Raw genomic sequence first — 18,365 nt, 5'->3', positions numbered from 1 at the left:
TGTATCTGTTTTATATTTATTCAGACTATAAAATTATGCTTATAAGATAATGCTTATACAAAATTTAAGGTAACAGTTTTCTGAAAAATTTGAGAACCTCTCTCAAGTTTTTTTTGTAAATAAACTGCCCTATCATCTATAATAAATACATCAAAATACTTTCAAGATCGATTGACTCCTACTTTTATGAATGTACTTGAGCTAGCTTGGGATTTCTTCATAAGATACAAGATTTCCATGTACTCGGATCCGATAAATACAGGTATACTTGTCATTACCACTGTTCGAGTGGATCTTCAATTCAACAATTTTATACGGTGTGTCACATATTCTCTGAAAAAAATCCATGTTAGATTTTATCTTGGCAATAGTTTCAAATGAATGAACTTACGTCCATTTCAAAATATTGTAGCGAAGGTCCAAAATTATCGTATTTAAATCTACCCAATAAGTTTCCGTTTTTGTCTCCAGCGTTAAGCAAACCCTGAGTAATTTAAATGTAACAAGTTTGCAATAACGTAAACTAAAATAACATTATAATGTTTTAATCTAACCCATATTGAAAAGTCCCTGGGAGCACTGGTCGTATCTCCAGTAGGGGAAATCATCGGTGAGATATGTTCAAGACTGACGCCTGATATTCGAACGGAACCAAAAAGCTGAATTACGACAGAACCTTGACTACCTTTGATAGCCCAACATTCACCAGGAAGTACTCTTCGCTATAATCATAGTAAAGATAAGTCTCGATGGTTGTGCAAAATTGTGCTATAAAATAACCTGAATTATTGCTCTTGGAGTGTTTTGTTGGCGACAAAAAGGTATTCCAAATAATTTGAGAACTGAAACTCCTGCTGAGTAAGTTTCGGTATCTCTCGTAGAAAGAATGGCACCACCTAATTTGGTTACATACTAGTTCACAAATGAAAGTTCCGCAACTAAAATTAATTTTTAATGCGCCGTCTCACCCGAACTTTCAAGGGCGTAATCAGCCATGCCAGTTTTGTCTGCGTCATAAGATTGTAGTTCGTTTCGAACTATTTGTTTTATCCGTTCCGGAGACATGATTTCCATTAACTTTCTCGTGTGCTCGCTCATGCCTGTTGTGTATAAAAGACATATTATCTCATATTTTTCGATTGTTGGTTATGTAATCGGATACCTTCAGAAAGCTCATTTCTTAATTCTATTATTGCTTCGGATAATTTAGGTATTACACAAATAGTTTCTTTCATTCTACCTCTAAACTCGTCTCTGGTTTCCTTCAATGTTCTCACCTCATTCTAACGCAAATAATTATGAGTTTCAAGCCAAAAATATAATAAATTTTATTAATACGTAACCTTACCGATATTATGTCCAAATTATTTCTTAGCACACTTAAATCAGATCGTATTGTCTGAATTGATTTAGCGAAAGAATATTTTTCACTAAGATCCGACACTGACAGAGCTGCAACAATTTCACTCTTACAAATCAAATATTGAACTTACGCTTTGTAAATAACAATATATGTACTTTTACCGCTCACCTAACATAACCGATACTGCGAACATGAAAAAAGGTTTGATGAACTTGCAATACCAGGCGTATTTTCGACAGTTATTCACTTGAGTTGGACAATAACCCATGCCATAAGTACACTCACTTTGATAACTCATCGGACTCTCCTCCTTAAAATCATTGGCAAACAGAATTGTATTTTGTTGACATTTTTAGGTTCAAGCGCGAGCATAGTTTTCAATTGCAACCACCTTCACAATGATGCATTACCTGTGGTTAATATTTTTTCTACGATATAATAGAAGAGATTCAATTCATATCTTTTTTGTGAACATAAACCTTGAATATTTAGATAATTTCAGTGCTGGTGGCAGCGGAGAGAGTCGATGAATAATTTTGCCCGAAGTAGGTAGAATAATAAAACGTTCTAAAGAAAATGTGGTTCAAAAACTTTATAAACATTATATATCTTACATAATCGAGGTTGGAATGCATGAATAGACGCAAACCCGTGGTTTTACACTAACGGTCAGCATATAACGTCGAGTTCGAAATTGATTGAATTTTTGATTTTAACTTTACATAATTACATTCAGATTTTTTCGTGATTAGCATCAGATACCTTCGCAACCATGCGCATTTATAAAATACAATATTCCCTGAAAATATATAGAGATACGTATATATGATCTCTCTTATGATACTTTCTTTAGTGCTGCGTGGATGCGAACGTTTAGACGGCTCTCAAAGTCATAATTCTTGTATTGCGACAGTGCCCTATGCAGCAAGCATCTACCTTCTTCAACATTCTGTGGAGGTTAGAGTTTATACGAGAATTAATTATAAGTTCCTCGTCAAAATTCTGCTTAAAAAAGTAACTCACTATTCCACTAGACAATATATTGCCGAGCTCGTAGAGCGCAAAAGCACTGATGTGCTGGTCCATCAAATCTCTGGAAGGAAGTCGACGTTTCAAACAGCTGCGATAACACCTGACTGATGCATCTTTGTCTCCGAGGTATGCGTAAACAGATCCTTCGATCAAACCGCATAAACCATCCATCGGCTCTTTTGAATGACTATTTTTACACTCTAGAACAAACAATTCTGAATTAAGAACGAACGGTAGTTAATCATCATTAGAAAGAATAACTCTCTGTGCAACAAATTATACACCATCTCATCGAAAGCAACTGTATAATAAATAATAATCAACCGACAGTAAGTCTTGCGTCATCGGAACGATACACTTTGTCCTTTCATTACGAAGGAAGTCGAAAAACTTACCAACTAGAATGCTGTGCAGTGCCTGAGTGGTGCATGAGGGTAAGGCGTTCCACAGATACAATAGCTCATAAACTAACAATTTGTAGTATATCGGCGGATAAGCTCGCTCGTTATTTTCATCGATCAATTTCGGCGATCGTCTAGATATGAACAAACCAAGCTGTGTCTCTCGTGTTACTGCCACGCATTGCATCAGTTTCTTGTGCGTTGCCAGCAGCTGCTCCGTTTTACCTTCTGCGCCCGAGCAAACTATCAACAAAAATTTCAATTAATTTTTTTTTGCTCGATTGTTAAATACAAGCGTATTACTTTGCGTCAAACGTAAATAAACGATTTACAATTTGCTTCTGCAAAATCTCGGCATGCGGCTAAAAACTATGAAAACTAGAAATATATCGTGCAAACATCGACATAGCTGAAAAATTAATTGGCCCCCAAAAAATCTGTACAAACACCTTCAGGGAACATTATTTAAAATAGTTGCTGTGGACTCTAATCGTTCGCACGTCGAGAAAAATACGAAAGAAGGAAAGGAAGAGAGAAAAAAAGCAAAATACATAAACTAACCAGCAGCAAGGTAAGCGTAGAAACTGGTGGACCAACGCGACTGTTCCTGCAATTTGGTCAAGGAGGTGTGAGCATCCTCGTAATTAAGCCGAATCAGATGACACCAGGCAACCTCGTGCAAGCAGAGCAGCTTCACCTCCCGCTGCGTCGACAGCGCCACGGCCTTCTCATAGGCCCGCAATGCGCCGTTGACATTCGACTTGAAATCAAGAGAGCAAACTATGATGTATATTTATACGCGTCTACATCGGTTTCGACATGTTTTTGCGCGGTCGACAAATAACGTTATGCTTTTAAACAACAAAGCATCAATTTGTTTTATTTATTACCTGCAAACGCTCAACCCTACCCATGAAAAATAAAAACAATGCCGAATCCTTGAACTCTGGTTGAGATTCGCGAATTAATTCCTTAGCCACGTCAACTCCAGCTTTGACATTTGAGCCGTCAAGGGCAAAAAACGGTCTCACGATAGTGTGATACCATAATAAGGCCAATCTAAAAAGCAGATGTATATTAATTCTCGTTGAAGCTTATGCGCCAACTGGAGAGGGCACGAGGCCGTGTATAGAGCGTGCTTGACACATACGTGGCAAGTGGTGCTCGCATATCATCACTCAATCTCGAGTACATGAGAGACGTAAGACCGGCTTGCCTGTCTCCCTCGAAACCCAAAAAATGGATGACTTTCGTTAGGGATGGCGGTAATAAACTAACGCACAGCTGGAAGATTCCATATCCAAAACTGATTGCGGACATTAATCTAATTACTTCGGACGGTTCAATGAATCTGTAAATATTTGAGGAAACGATTAGAGAAAAGAAATGATTAGACGACGAAAATAAGGAAAAAAACATTGGATAATTGAATTGAAGCAGAGAAACGACATCGGTCAAGGTTAAACATCGATCAGTCGAAATAATAATTCTGGCTCGCGAAAGTTGGTGTGATGCCATCTATAAACTACACAGCGAAGGAAAAAGAAGGTGAGAAACAATGGCATAACATCGCGATGTTATTTCCGTCAAGAGAAAATGAAGAATTACGGCGTTGGCTGTTCGCTGGTGATCCCGGCGAAGGTGAAAAGCATCGATAGCGAGCTGCGCAGGCCCGCGGGCGACGCAGACGGTTCCGGCGATGAGATGCCGTTACACGACGGCACTGACCATTCGGATGCTGAAGGACTTTGCAGCTGTGACGGCGGACTGCCGTTGCCGGCCGGCGTATTGCACATCGAATGGAAGCCTGCCAACGTTTGCGCAGACAAAGATTGCTTTTCAATAATGGTGTCAGCGAATTTGGCGCTCTGTGTAATCGTTTTACATTTTTCGTTACTTCCCGCGCGATATTCTTTCTCGAAAAAACTTCTCGCAGAATTGAGTCAACTTGAGAAACGTCAGTGAAAACCTGATGGTTCTACACTTAAACTTTCCACGAGGAATCATAGAATCGCTTATCGAAATATTTCTTGTCTCTCAATTTTTATGCTTTAATTGCTTTATTTCAATATTATTGAAACGCTTTGTATTACATGCGCGCAAGCCTTCGGTAAGTATCTGTAGTAGCCCTAAGAGCAAAACAGACAGGCTGTGCAATTGTGGAAGCAATGCTATCGATCGCACAGAGCTCATGCATATTAAATTAGCCAAGAGGATCGTAGAAGAACCTACCAGAGGGATTGTTGCCAAAAGTGCGCCGATAGAGCTGCAGTATCTGATTGTAAGCGTGCTGGTAGACTCTCCAAGCTTTTCTAAGCATCCATCCACCTCTCACGTAACCCGTGATTTCCTGCTGAAGTAACGTGAGCAGAGCTGCGCATACTTGCGAGTCGGCCAATACCACCTGGCGTTCCAGTTTCCTCACGTATTCGCTCTGTAACGAGGATTTGTATATTCGCTCGATGCCTACTTTCGCCCCAAGGCCAACGGACTCGCGCAAAGCACACAGCGCGAATACGAAATTCGTCACGACGCAGTTGCGCGCGATGACGAGCACGTGAATTATCATAGCTGGCTGATTCTTCATAGATAGCCGTGTTCTTCCTCGATTCAAACTTGTTTTATCTCATTTTCTTTTATTTTATAATTGTTCATTTATTTTATTTTATTTTTTTTATTTATTTTTTTTTTTACAGTGAGACGATTTGGTGGACTGCTCTTGAATTACTTTCAAGATCCATTTTGAATAGAATGAATGTTTGCGTGTTAAGCCTGGCCGAAGCGTCTACTACGGTATAATATCCGTCAGTTTCACTCAGTTTCACTCCATATCGATATTCTAGCATTCCTTTTCCAATTGCGTGCTCGTTTTTACAGTATTCTGCCCGAATACCGGCTGAGCTTGTTCAAATAACATGGATCAACGAAATCATTTGTTCAGTTGTGCCAGAAGTATAAATTTTGCAAAGACAAAGCTGACGATTGAACTAGCGTGAATGAAGCTTTCAAGAGTAAGTCTGCTCGAAAGAGCCCGTTATTGCTAAATTATTCAATGTCTCGAATGATTTGCAATGAAAGCAATCCAACTGTCATCTCGAATAAGTTTTCGTTTGGATTCTTGATAAAAATGTTCGTGTTGATAACTCACATCAGAAGTGTCCTCACCAAAAACCCTGGTCTTCATGGATCTAAGCCAGCCAATGTCCCCGGCACATTCTCTCTCCATGTCGCGCAGAAGTTGCACCGCCTGCTGGAGCTTGTCGTCCTCGAACGTCATGAGCGCGTTCTGTATACACACACGTGCGCCATGCGGCAACAATAATAAAAGACTTCTTTTGTGTGTCTTGGCGTTGAAAGCAAAAAGACAAAGCAAATGGTCTATTCAGCCGCGTGTGCGCGCTAATTGGCCCCACTCTCTCGTTTTTTTCCTGCTGAATTTCCTCGAGAGTTGTATTTCGCTCGGTGGCAAAGCTCCCTGTGTGTTTATACTTGACAAGAAGTTTTTGTCACGCCGTCACGTGAATGGAATTTTTATTCGAGATATCCGATATGATTTTTATCGACACACAGAAAGCAAATAACGCGGGATTCAATATTGCGCTTTCTTTCTTTAATATGAAATTTATTCTTTTACCGGAACACACACGGCGTCACAATCGACTTTCAACGGGTATTTTTCGTAGTGCATCCGAACAATATTCATATACAATAAGTATATTTACCATGAAGAACACAAAGCTTCTGCCAGCCTTCATATGAAAGCTCTTTGGGTATTGAGTAAACAGCGATTCGGCTTCTTCCGTCTGATTGTTGAGCAAGAGCGAAATGCCTTTTCGAGCTAGAGACCAATCGGCCTCCGATTTTGACGACGCCATTCGCTCGATCTGCTTTTATTCTGGAACAATGGTGCAAAATTGGTTCATCTCGTTATTTTCTCACTCGCTTTCCAGTCAAAATGCCGCGCGAGTACGACCGTCAAACTCTCTGATAAAGCTGCGTCTTATTGTCTCGGTAAATCGAACAAGCGCCGAGATTCGGAACTCATAATTCATCACAATTCACATATTACTGCTTTTTCTCAGCGAATTTTCGTTCATTTCATGTCGAGTCAAGCTTTCCCTGACTCCGAGTGCAAACTTCTAGCCGAAATAATGTTGTTAAACTTGCTAACTGGCCACTTACGGTCGAAGCAGAGAGTGAGACAGAAGTGATTTTAGGCTAACTTATCTTACCTGTAATTCACGTTTAAATTGCCTCCTATATCTAATCTCATCTCATTTTATTTGAGAAAGACGCACGTTATCTACTATCGGAAATTAACTTATATGAAAAAAAACATTATATGGGAGTTCAGTCAAGAAGCCATAAGTTTAATGGAAAACCCGTCACATAAACCATTCGTGAAAAGATGATCATCGTAACGCTTTTCATTCAGCTTTTTGATAAACGGTGATTATTACATAGCAGCATTAACATGTGACAAATACGTGACTTCTATGTGCTAATTTTTATTTTTTTTAAATTGTAGCTTGACAAATAATCATGATAATACACAAAATACGATTGAAAGTCAGGATTTGATTTTACGTGTTCTGTATTAATGAAACTCACAGGTGATAAAAGCAAAGCTGGACTAACTATGAGTGTACATTTCGGGTGGTTCGGCTGCGAGTTGAGTGAGCAGTCGCAGAGTCGCCACCGCGTGGGCCGTCGTATAGTTGCCGCCGGCTATCATCCTCCGACTGTCTTCGTTGCACGTGCGCGTGAGTCGCGCGGCAGCGCGGGCGGCTTCTGCTACTTTTCTTTCCTTGCCTCCGCCGAGTTGCGCAAGTCTGCTCGCGCTGCTGCTGTGCACTCTCTTCTTTCCTTTGTTTGTTTGTTTGCGCCGAGATTACACGTCGCGTTCTTTTTGATTCGGCAAGTTTTCGTTTCTCATGACGCAGTGATGAAAAAAGCAAGATAAACGTCAGAGATGAAGCTGTATTCTTCAGAAAGATGCCAGCAGCGCGGAATGTTCTTTTCGTACGAAGGGCGACAAGAGATCAAAGTTTTATTTCTCGTAGCTTCGTGAAATCGTATTTGTACTCTGCCAAGCGGGATCTATCTTAACCGCGTGCGATCATTATCAAGAGCGTCCTTCAATAGAATGCCGGTCGCTAATGTATGCAAGACTATTTCTAAGTGTTCTATTCCATTTAGAAAATACTGTCGCTACAACATTAACGAGGAGAGTTAGATGAAAAACTAAATTATTTCACTGTAATCAAACATACAAAACGTATATCACAGGGGATTCTGTTTTAGAAAGACTATCTCCACTACAGTCTATAGTCTATCGTTCTCATGAATTAAATGCGAGGCTATATGCAGTGCTATTCGGAAGCTCGACAATGGACCACAACTGCAAAGATTCACTCATAGATAACGATACTTGAAAAGGGAGAAAAAAGATAGAAGCAAACGAATACTACAAGCTCAGTGAAATCTTTACGTAACGTATCTGACACGTATGCTGGCGCATATAAGGGAGCTTGAATATCGTAATCCTACAATATCGACCAAATTGAGGCACGAAAAAGAAAAAAAGAAAAAAAGAAAAAAAGAAAAAAAGAAAAAAGCGTCACTTCGTGTTCTTTGCGGCACAAAAGGAAAATTTTGAAAATTTGTGACTACGTGAAAACCACTTGTCGCAGGGAACAACACACTGGCCCCAGAAAAAAGCTCGCCGTAAAACACGCTGAGTTTTGAAAACAAACCCTTTTGTTGATTATAGTACGCGTCACAGAAGAGCTCAAATTCAGAGCAGGGCCATTGGTGGTGGTGGTGTGCGGCACGAGGTCGACTAACCCTTAAAGGTGAGAGCGCGTGTGTGTACGTTATGCTTCTCTCTCTCACTACTTGGAATCTCTATTGATTTTCTTCGGCGTGCAAGCCTGGAAATACACCAGCCCTGACCCTGAGAGCTTTTATTTGCACGAAAGTCGCGTGCGACGATGCGACACACGCGGTCGCTCAGGCGCCACTGCCGGCAGAGCCGCGGAAGCGTCGGCTATATTATCAGCGATATGTGTGTGTGCGCGCGTGTGCGTACACTTTCCACATAAAAAAGAGCTGACCGCGGGCACACTTCGACTATTTCGCTGACGATAGCAAAGCTTTTTTCTTGCCTTCTTTCTCATGATTCGCTTTCTTAGCATGTTTTTTCGTTCGGTGATCCAAAAGTCAAATGAAAGTGCAAATCTGTCGGTTGAATAATCAAGCTGTTGATGGCGTTTTCTAATTAACTTTTGATATTCAATGATTGACTTGTTTGAAAATCAAATTTTACAGGTTTCAATTTACTTTATTTTTTTTCGTAAAATTAACATTAATTTAGAATGTCTCGTCGTAAAATATCCAATATATTTTGAATCTTATCGAATCACGAGGAACGAGGAATTTCTAAAAATTTTAGTAAGGTAATTATTTTATTCTGATGTAAAGTTTGTTTTTAATAAGATTTTTATTTCAAAAATCTAACGACACATACTCCGTTCTGCACTGCAAAAACGTGGTCAGTATTCGACTGGCATGTTGATACGTGAACAAGTTACATACTAGAGCAAAACATTTTAACTTGAAGTAAAAACAAAATATCAAAGCAGCATTACCGAGCAACATCAGAAGAAGCTTGATCAATATAATGTTTGTTAATATAATTTATAAATTTTCTTTATTGGTATTTTCCATGCTGCTTAGACTGATAATTTTAAACTTGACAACTAGTAATTCAAATATTCTCTGTAATATATGTTCAGAAAACCTGTTTGGCTCTCGTTAGAAGAATTCTAAATAAATAAATCAAGGATATTCAAACAAAATAGTTTAATGTTTGACGCAAAGTTAGCCGCATTAAAATTATTCATTCATTATCGCATATAACAAATAACAATAAGTAATGTAACTGCTGTTTGGTTAAATGTCATGGGAAATGAAAAATTTCGCCACAACCACGGAGTGTTACGGAGTTACGTTATATCTTGAATGTTTTCGAACATCACATTATGAAATCTGACTATCTCTACACTATTCTGACTATTAATTCATGTCCAAATTGTTGAAAATATAACGTGCGTCACATCGACAAATGTAACTGTGACAAATGTGTACGTATTATTTTCTATAAAGTGCAATGTCATGATTATTCATTCAAATTTTATATATTACAATTATAACCATCATTGCTATTAAAACAATTGCTTGAGAAAGTTGTAAAACATCTCGCTTAAAAAAAACTGTTAAGAAAAATATACGTTTATTAAGAATCCTACGCACTTGTCTATCTCTATTATTTCTGTTCAACAGAATCATCAGTTTGGCTAATTACTTCGTAATTCAGTTAATATTTAAAGCACTCTGCTTTACATATGTATGGTAAACAACTAAATTCCAGGCATTGAATCTCCATACCAGCAAAAAGTATTCTACTTTATGAAAAATTGTTTTATTGCCTAATTTTAAATTAAATAATTTAAACAACTACTCTTCATGAATAATTTAAAAATTATTATATAAAATGTTGCACTATTAATAGGCAATAGAACAAGTTTCATTACAGATTTACAAAAGTAAACATTTGAACAAGTGAATTGTAAAAATAAGTTTTGTACAATTATTTACACATTATACAAAATTACTAAAACCTAGATACATTTCATAGAGAAACATTATACAAACTCAAGGCCTTCAAACTTGTTATCAGATACTTTAAGATCTGGCATAATAATTCGGCCATCGATGTTAAATGCTGTAATGTAGGTAGCAGTAGCCCCTTGATACTCTTCAGTCTTCAAGGCAACGATTATTGTATCATCTGAGCCTGGTAAAAATTTAAAACTTGAAAATCCTCTTACAGGTACAAGAGTACCAATACTAGTAACCTAAACAACATTTATATTATTTAAAAAATATGTAAAATGTAAATCACATTATGTAAACAAATCGTTGTGGATAGTAAGTACCTGAATATTTACAAATGATTCATCAGCAGTCAACATAACATTACAGCTCATCATTTCATCTGTGGTTTCATTGTATTGTTCTTTTGAACACCTTCGTGGTAGAAAAAACCATTTATGATGAATAGCACTCCAAGCTCCAGATTCATGTATCATATATCCTGAAGATTAAAACAAATTAATATTAATTCTGTGTAGGAAATTTAATTGTGATATTTGGAAGTACCAGGAAATTCAATATTTAAGGCCTCTCTCAAACGTTTATAATTAGAAATCCAGTTTTTGGAATGAACTTCTCCATGAGGTGAAATCACTTTAACCCACATTGGGTTATTGTGTACAAACTCTCCACCGGATGTAGTCCACTCCTTACCCATACTTCCTATGTATAATTGTTCATCTTTAACTGTTGCCCATTCAGATTTGAAACCTAGGTAACAATAAATGAAAATTATAATTTCATACTATTATGCTATAAAGCATACGACAGTATAAACAATAGACACCTTTAGAGCTTTTGCCATTGCCATCCATCAATATGATCCATGGATAAACTTTATCTCCCTCAAAAAAATAAACCATCCCTGTCCTGTCTTCAACAGTTAACAATCTGCCATCAAAAGTAATAAGTTCAGAAAGCTCCATCCCTCTACCTTTCATAGCTAAGTTTGAGGAAAGTATCACTGCTGCATCCTCCCAAGATACTGATATAAAATTTCTTGATGGCATCCAAATAAGTTTTCCTTTCTTCAAATAACTGTACCATGTATTTACTTGATCCACAGTTTTAGAGTTAGTATCTAAATCACTAACCATAGCTATGGAATAAGATACTCCAGTAAACTGTTTGACTGGTGCAGTAAGAGGATACGTTTTGTTGTAAAAGTAGTACTGACATGGTGGTAGAGTATTTGAAGGTGGGTTTGGACAGACAATGCTTATTAGTAAAGGATAGCCATAGTACAAAAATACAATGAAGAATAGGAAGAAAATGAAAACAGCAAAGTGGCTTTGCACCCTAAAGGTGCTATTGCCCACCCTGTAGACATGTGGAGTACGAAGTGCCTGCCTCCAGTCCCGAGATAACATTTTCTTGTTGGAGGAGTGTCTACACTGCTCCAAAAGCGGTTCTGTCTGCGTTGTCATCTCATCTTCACTGAGGTTTCGGTCCAGATGTGGTTTTCCGCCACGACGACCCCGCCGACGTCTGCAAACCAATCGCTTTTACTATTACTTGAGCGTCCACGTGGCGTTGTTATAATTCAAATTATAAAAGCAGTCTCAGTATAATTAGCATAAGCTCATTTCGATTACACATTTGACTTTTCGCACGAGAAACGACACGTCTTATCAAGCGGTATCTAACTCAATACCTTGAATCAACTAACCTCACTTTCATGCCCTAGATCCTCGCTCTGACTTAATGTTACTGATATCAATACACGAGGATGTCGTATAACCTAACCTATAAAATTCGTAGAATCCATTATACTCTTTAATTTATTTATTTATTGTCGCATCCCCCGGAGTGGGTATTAGCGACAGTGATACATAGGTAAAACCGTTACAGGATCTTATATAGTTAACATTTAAGTATACAAAGATATATATTATTGCATGGTTAAATTATATAATGTTCGTTATTTTTGTTCTTTTTAAGAATTTAATTACATTTTGACATTGGTTTACATTATTGAGTAGGGTATCTATGTCACTAGATAACTTATATTTTTGTCTATCATTATGGTATTCTGGGCAGTGTAGGAGTAAGTGTTCAATATTAAGTCGAGTAAAGCATTTATCGCACATTGGTGGATCTTCTTTGTTCAGAAAATGCTGGTGCGTTAGAGGGGTGTGTCCAATTCTGAGTTGTGATAAGGATTTGATTTCTTCTGTTGAACTTGGTGGCCGGGTTGGACTGAAATACATGTTTTTTGATTTTTCGTAGTGAGCAGTGATTCGTTTCTTCTATCCATTGGTTGTTCATTTCTTTATTTATCTCATTTTTCACCATTTTGATACCTATGCTTTGATTTATTTTGCATTCTATGGGATAGTTTAGTTGACAGGCCATTAAAGCTGTATCATGTGTGATCTTATTGCCTTTAGGATCAGCTAGATTTATTTCAACTATCCCTTGGAGGGAAGTTAATTTATTCTGTATGTGTTGGATAATCGTGTTTTGCGGTTGATCCTGTTGCAGTTGGATGATTAAGTCTTCGCAGTATGTGTAAATCGTTGTTCTTCCAGTAAAGGTAGTGTTACATAAAATGTGTAGGATTAATATTTCTTGCGAAGATTGCAGTCCATAATACTTTGGTAGCTTCAAAAGTACTTTTTCTTGTGAAGGAAGGATAGCGGCGGCTCCAATGCTGTTGGCCGACAAACTGATCCTTGTGTATATATGGAGCGGGTTGGAAGAGGAATTGGTTTCTTTACAGACGTTATTTTCACTGTGTTTTATAGTTTCCTCATCTGCTCTTGGTTTAGATGTTTTGTTAGTTGTAGTAGATTCGTAGGTAAGAAAGTCATTGTAACTTATGTTGTAATTGCTGAGATATTTTTTGGCTCTCTGATAAAAAGGTTTTCTTTGTTGTGGTTTGTTTGGATCATAAATGCTGAGATTTTTTGCTAGGAGACAGTGCGCTTGATTATGAGGTGAATGCAAGAGTTTTATAGCGTAGTTCAGAATTAACTTTTTCCGTCTTAAAGCTAGGGGTATCATGTTACTTTCACTGAGAATACTGATTATTGGGCTGGTTCTATAAGCTCCGGTGGCTATTCGCATGCTTTCATGTAGTATGACATTTAGTTTGCTCAGTGTGCTTTCACTGGCTGAATCGTATGCTACGCAACCGTAGTCTAATTTTGATTGGATTAGAGCTTTGTATGTGTTAGTTAGTACTTGTTGACTAGCACCCCAATTTTTTGCGGATAAACACTTTAATGTATTCAGTCGACGTATACATTGATTTTTTAGTTCAGTGATGTGCGCTTTCCACGTTAGTCGTTTATCAAAGATGATGCCCAGAATTTTAACTTGGTCGACTACTTGGATGGTTTCTTTGCCGATGGTCAGTTGAGTGTCTTGATTGTTATTGCTGTAATTCTGAAATAATATGGCTTGGCACTTTGTAGACGAAAATTGGAATCCGGTCGTATTGGTGAATTCAACTAATTTATTTAGTACGTTCTGCATGAGCTTGATACTGGTATTAATGTTTTTCCCTTGTAAAAGTAAGGTAATATCATCGGCGAAGGCTGTACATTTAATCGGAGCTTGTATGAGTTGGAAGATATCGTTTAATGCTATAAGAAATAATGTTACGCTAATCACTGACCCTTGTGGGACACCATTTTCGATTGATATCGCTTCTGATAGTATATTAAATATGCGCACTCTTATAGTTCTTTTGGATAAAAAATTTTTGATGAAATGCAGGATGTGTCCTGTGATTTTGAGTTCAATTAATATTTGTAGAATTCTTCGGCGCCATAGTAAGTCGTAGGCTTTGTTCATGTCCAGACAGACAGCAAGTAGATGTTGTTTAACTGCAAAGGCTTCTCCTATGTTTGACTCAAGTGTGACTAGACAGTCAGTTGTGCTACATTTCTCTCTGAATCCGCTTTGGCAATTGTTCAACATGTGATTGGATTCAAGAACCTGTTTAAGTCTTTTATTAATGATTTTTTCTAGGATTTTGCACATACAACATGTTAGTGCTATTGGTCTGTAACTATTTTTGTCATATTTACTTTTGTTGGGCTGAAGTATTGGTATAACAGTAGCTTGTTGCCATTCGTTGGGAAAAAGATTCCTCGACCATATTAAATTGTAAATATCTAGTAGACATTTAATGCCTTTAGATGAGAGTTGTTTGAGAAATATGTTAGGAATGGAATCTGGCCCTGGGCTCGTATTTTTGCTGTTATTAAGTGCCGATGTTAGTTCATTCATAGAGATTTGCCGGTTTATTGTGTTGCTACTGGTGTCGTCTTGCGGAATTTCTAAAGGGGTTTGAGATTTTTTGTATAGCAGAATTTCTACTGTGAGATTTTCATCACTTGCGTTATTTGCAAATGATTTTGCTAGTTTATTGGATATTGTGTAAGGATCATTTATTACAGTGTTGTTTTCTTTTAAAATTATTGTTTGATGAGAGTTTTTACCTTCGATCGATTTGATTTTGTTCCAGATTTGGTTTATAGGCTTCTGATAATTCATAGATCTTAAAAATTCCAGCCAAGATTCTTTTTTACTGGTTTTTATAGTTCTTTTTGCTATTGTTTTTAATCGTTTGTGTTCAATTTGGTTTTCTAGTGTTCCTTTCCGTTTCCAAGTGTTAAAAGCTCGTTTAGCATTTTTAACAGCAGTTTCACAGTTTTCATTCCACCATGGAGTGTTGTGTTTAGGAGTTTTCTGAAAGCTAATAGGTATGCTTTCATTGGCTGCGTAAATGATTATCTCTTTGAATTTTTCAATGATGCTATTTATGTCGTTATTGTTGCTGTCGGCGAATATGCTAATTAATAGTTCGAGCTCATTGATTTTGGAATTGATGCTTTCTTCGTATTTTCTCCAGTCAGCTTTATAATACTTCCAGCGCTTGATTTTGATATTTGCTTCGTTTATTTCTGTGTTGAATATAGTCGTCACGAGAGGAAAATGATCGCTTCCGTATAAATAGTCGAGGGCTTCCCAGTTGAGTAGTAGGGCCAGGTCATTGCTGCAGATAGTTAGGTCTATCGAACTTAAGTTGCCGGTAGCCGGGCTGCAGTACGTCGGAGCACCATTGTTAAGTAGTTCGATATTGTTATTTTCAAGAAGTTCTCCTATGATTATCCCTCTATTGTCAATTTTGTTTGAGCCCCATAAGGAGTTATGGCTGTTAAAATCACCGAGAAGTATAAAAGGTGGAGGGAGTTGGTTGATTATGTTTTGTAGCATTTCCTTGTTGATATTGTATTTATCGCTCAGGTACACATTACAGATCGTGATAAGTTTATTGTTAATAACCGTTTGTGCGGCGACTGCTTCAATTTCTGTATTTAGAACTATTTCTTGGCTGTATAACTTTTCATTAATTAAAATGCATACTCCGCCACTGGCTATTAAACAATCTTGTCTATTTTTGTTATAACAATAGAAGTTTTTAACTTTAGCTTTTTCGTTACCTTTTAAATTTGTTTCTTGTAAGCATACGATATCAGCCTTTTCCTGGGAAATTAGGGACTGCAGGTATTCGAATTGTTGTGCTAAGCTATTTATATTCCATTGCATGATTCTAGCCATTTTTAGTAAGTTTATTCTACATCTGAGTTGTTTGGTGTTGGGTCTGGTGTAAGATTTGTGTTTGGTAGTTCGATGCATTTTACTAGTCTCGTGCAGCGATTTTTGATGCTAGAGTTACGTACGTTTGGTTTAATTTCTTCTTCAATAAATTGTTTAAACTTTTCTAGATCAGGGCTGTATTGTTTGATAATGTCGATGGGTTGTTTGACTTTACAAGTGTTTTCGAGAAGACTTTTAAATTGATTATAGTTTAGAAGTGTTCCATCTGTGTTCAAGTAACCTCTGATGCTGCGAAGTTTAACGTCTAGATCATCTTCGAATTCGTTATTTTGTTGGGACATTTTGACATTTTCATCGCTTTCGTCTTGTTTGTTAGTCATTACAGTGCCTACTGTTGCTTCTTTTGATGTATCGGCGTCTAATTTACTTAGTTTGCGCACTTGTTTGATTTTATTTTCATTAGGACTAATGCTTGTGTTGGTAGTTTGAGTAGGACTAATCTGTGATTCGTTCGAGCTGATTTCAGAATGTAATCTTTTCTGCGCGAGAGTAGTATTATCCGGTGCTTGTGGTATCGTGGAATCGTTCTGGCTTTGCGAGTCAGCTGTTTCGTCTATCTCCATGTGTCCGATGTTTGCTTTTTCTACGTTAGTACAGTCCTTTGCTAGGTAGCCTTCTATGTTGCAAGCAAAACATTTGATAGTGTCTGTGCTCGAGTAAATAAAGTAGCTAACTTCATCATAATTGATTTTGAAGAGAGTGGGAATTTTCTCGATATCTTCCGGTTTGACATATACTTGTTTGCGCCAACTACCTACGTGTTCATATCCTTCTTGTGTGATTGAAGCTTTCAGAGGTATAACAGGGGACCCTCTGTTTACTAATAGTTGGTCGAGAATGTCTTCAAATATGTAGTTTGGTATACTCGGAGAGACATTTGAGAAGATTACTCTCTTGAATTTACTTACTAGTGGTCTGACAGGTACTGCGTGCTCGCCGATTGTGATGGTCTTATGCTTGTCGGTGAAGTCGTCAGCTAGATTTTTGCTTGATAAGTATATACAGATGCGGTTTTTAGATATTCTTGAAGCGAACAGGACATTGATAGGTTTGACAATTTTTCCTATGACACACGTGTAGTCCGTGAGTGTCAGGTCTCCTACACAGTCCATAAGGATGGCTTGGTCACGTTTGGGAGTTTGGTCTTTTTGAGCGATTAAAGCATAGCTGGTGTAGGAATTGTTGATTGTGAACGTTGGGATTTCTTTTGGGGATTGGGTTGGAGATGTAGGTGTCATGGTTATATTCACTGCACAACTTTCACTTGATTGTGAGGAATAGACAGGCTAGGCCCGTACACGCACAACGTAACAATAACACTCGCGAGGAGCGATTATATCACACGTCTAATCGATACGAATGCTACGCGTGAACTCCATTATACTCTGTTATTTTAGAGTTCTCATTAAATATAATAATTCTTTACACCATTCTTGAGTGGACAAGCTTTATAATTACTCAAAAGTGAATATTAAATGAACATAAATGATTACAAGTTGCGAAGCCTAGAGTCCGTACCTATTAATACGCACCATAGTATCAGTTGCTTTTGCTTAATATTTCATTTTGGACAATAATAAAGGTTGTCCACCCTGTGCTATCATGTATGTAAAGAAGGTTGGCTGACTACGCTATTTCATGTAAATAATATGAAAAAAATGCTAATGAGTATACTCTTACGCCTACTCTTTCCATCACGCTACATCACTAGCAGCAGTATTTAGCATAATAGAGACTGTACATATATATAGTCTTCAGGACTGCACACTCGCCGTAAACACGATTTGTGTTATAAGCCTGTCGGTAAAGTAGGCTTTTAGATTACCGGCTAAAACACGAGTTGCTCGTTTGAATTTGCAATTTTCAAATCATACCTAAAATTTATTTTCGATAATTTAATTATGAATCCATATTTTCAGAAACTGGTTGAATATACTCTTATTTGGAAAAAAATTGTTATTTCATATTTTATAATTTACAAGTCATGCTGGTATTTTGATGAATAAAATACGAGGCAAAAATGCGCTGAAATATGCAAAGCTTGACTGATTACACTTGACAAATGAAAATGCATTTGAATAAAAAAGTACGTAAAAGACTAACAATATTAATACAAACTTTACCTTAAAAACGAGAGTTGTACGCATGAAAAAATGTCCCTCGTAAAATAAATCTGTTTGTTGCTTTCGTATGACAATTAAGTGCGCATTTATCAATTG

At 37.4% G+C, this 18,365-nt stretch overlaps 2 protein-coding genes across 4 annotated transcripts; both read right to left on the bottom strand.

Moving 5' to 3' along the window:
* Positions 1-27: 27 nt before the first annotated feature.
* LOC131672009 (tetratricopeptide repeat protein 39C-like) lies at positions 28-7,547 on the bottom strand. The gene is made up of 19 exons (XM_058948910.1): positions 7,408-7,547; positions 6,519-6,691; positions 5,945-6,082; positions 5,029-5,230; positions 4,405-4,603; positions 3,947-4,147; positions 3,687-3,855; positions 3,358-3,556; positions 2,791-3,039; positions 2,387-2,595; positions 2,208-2,312; positions 1,532-1,673; positions 1,349-1,452; positions 1,163-1,283; positions 969-1,100; positions 781-896; positions 555-722; positions 392-484; positions 28-333 (listed from the first exon to the last, which is right to left on the bottom strand). The coding sequence occupies exons 2-19, from the start codon at positions 6,669-6,671 to the stop codon at positions 202-204; spliced, it is 2,832 nt and encodes a 943-aa protein (XP_058804893.1). The 5' UTR covers positions 6,672-6,691; positions 7,408-7,547; the 3' UTR covers positions 28-201.
* Positions 7,408-18,275, bottom strand: LOC131672006 (soluble calcium-activated nucleotidase 1). 3 transcript variants are annotated; one of them, XM_058948906.1, is made up of 6 exons: positions 12,182-12,225; positions 11,690-12,000; positions 11,300-11,611; positions 11,020-11,223; positions 10,797-10,954; positions 7,408-10,715 (listed from the first exon to the last, which is right to left on the bottom strand). In XM_058948906.1, the coding sequence occupies exons 1-6, from the start codon at positions 12,190-12,192 to the stop codon at positions 10,503-10,505; spliced, it is 1,209 nt and encodes a 402-aa protein (XP_058804889.1). In that variant the 5' UTR covers positions 12,193-12,225; the 3' UTR covers positions 7,408-10,502. The 3 variants fall into 3 exon arrangements, with proteins under 3 accessions (XP_058804889.1, XP_058804888.1, XP_058804887.1); XM_058948905.1 differs by lacking the exon at positions 12,182-12,225 and adding an exon at positions 18,270-18,275 and having other exon boundaries at positions 11,300-12,000; XM_058948904.1 differs by having other exon boundaries at positions 11,300-12,000.
* Positions 18,276-18,365: the final 90 nt, after the last annotated feature.

This window comes from Phymastichus coffea, unplaced genomic scaffold, assembly GCF_024137745.1.
Source record: "Phymastichus coffea isolate CEN01 unplaced genomic scaffold, Cenicafe_Pcof_1.1 PCOF00140, whole genome shotgun sequence".
Classification (NCBI taxonomy): Eukaryota; Metazoa; Arthropoda; class Insecta; order Hymenoptera; family Eulophidae; genus Phymastichus; species Phymastichus coffea.
This window is presented reverse-complemented; position numbering and strand designations above follow the sequence as displayed.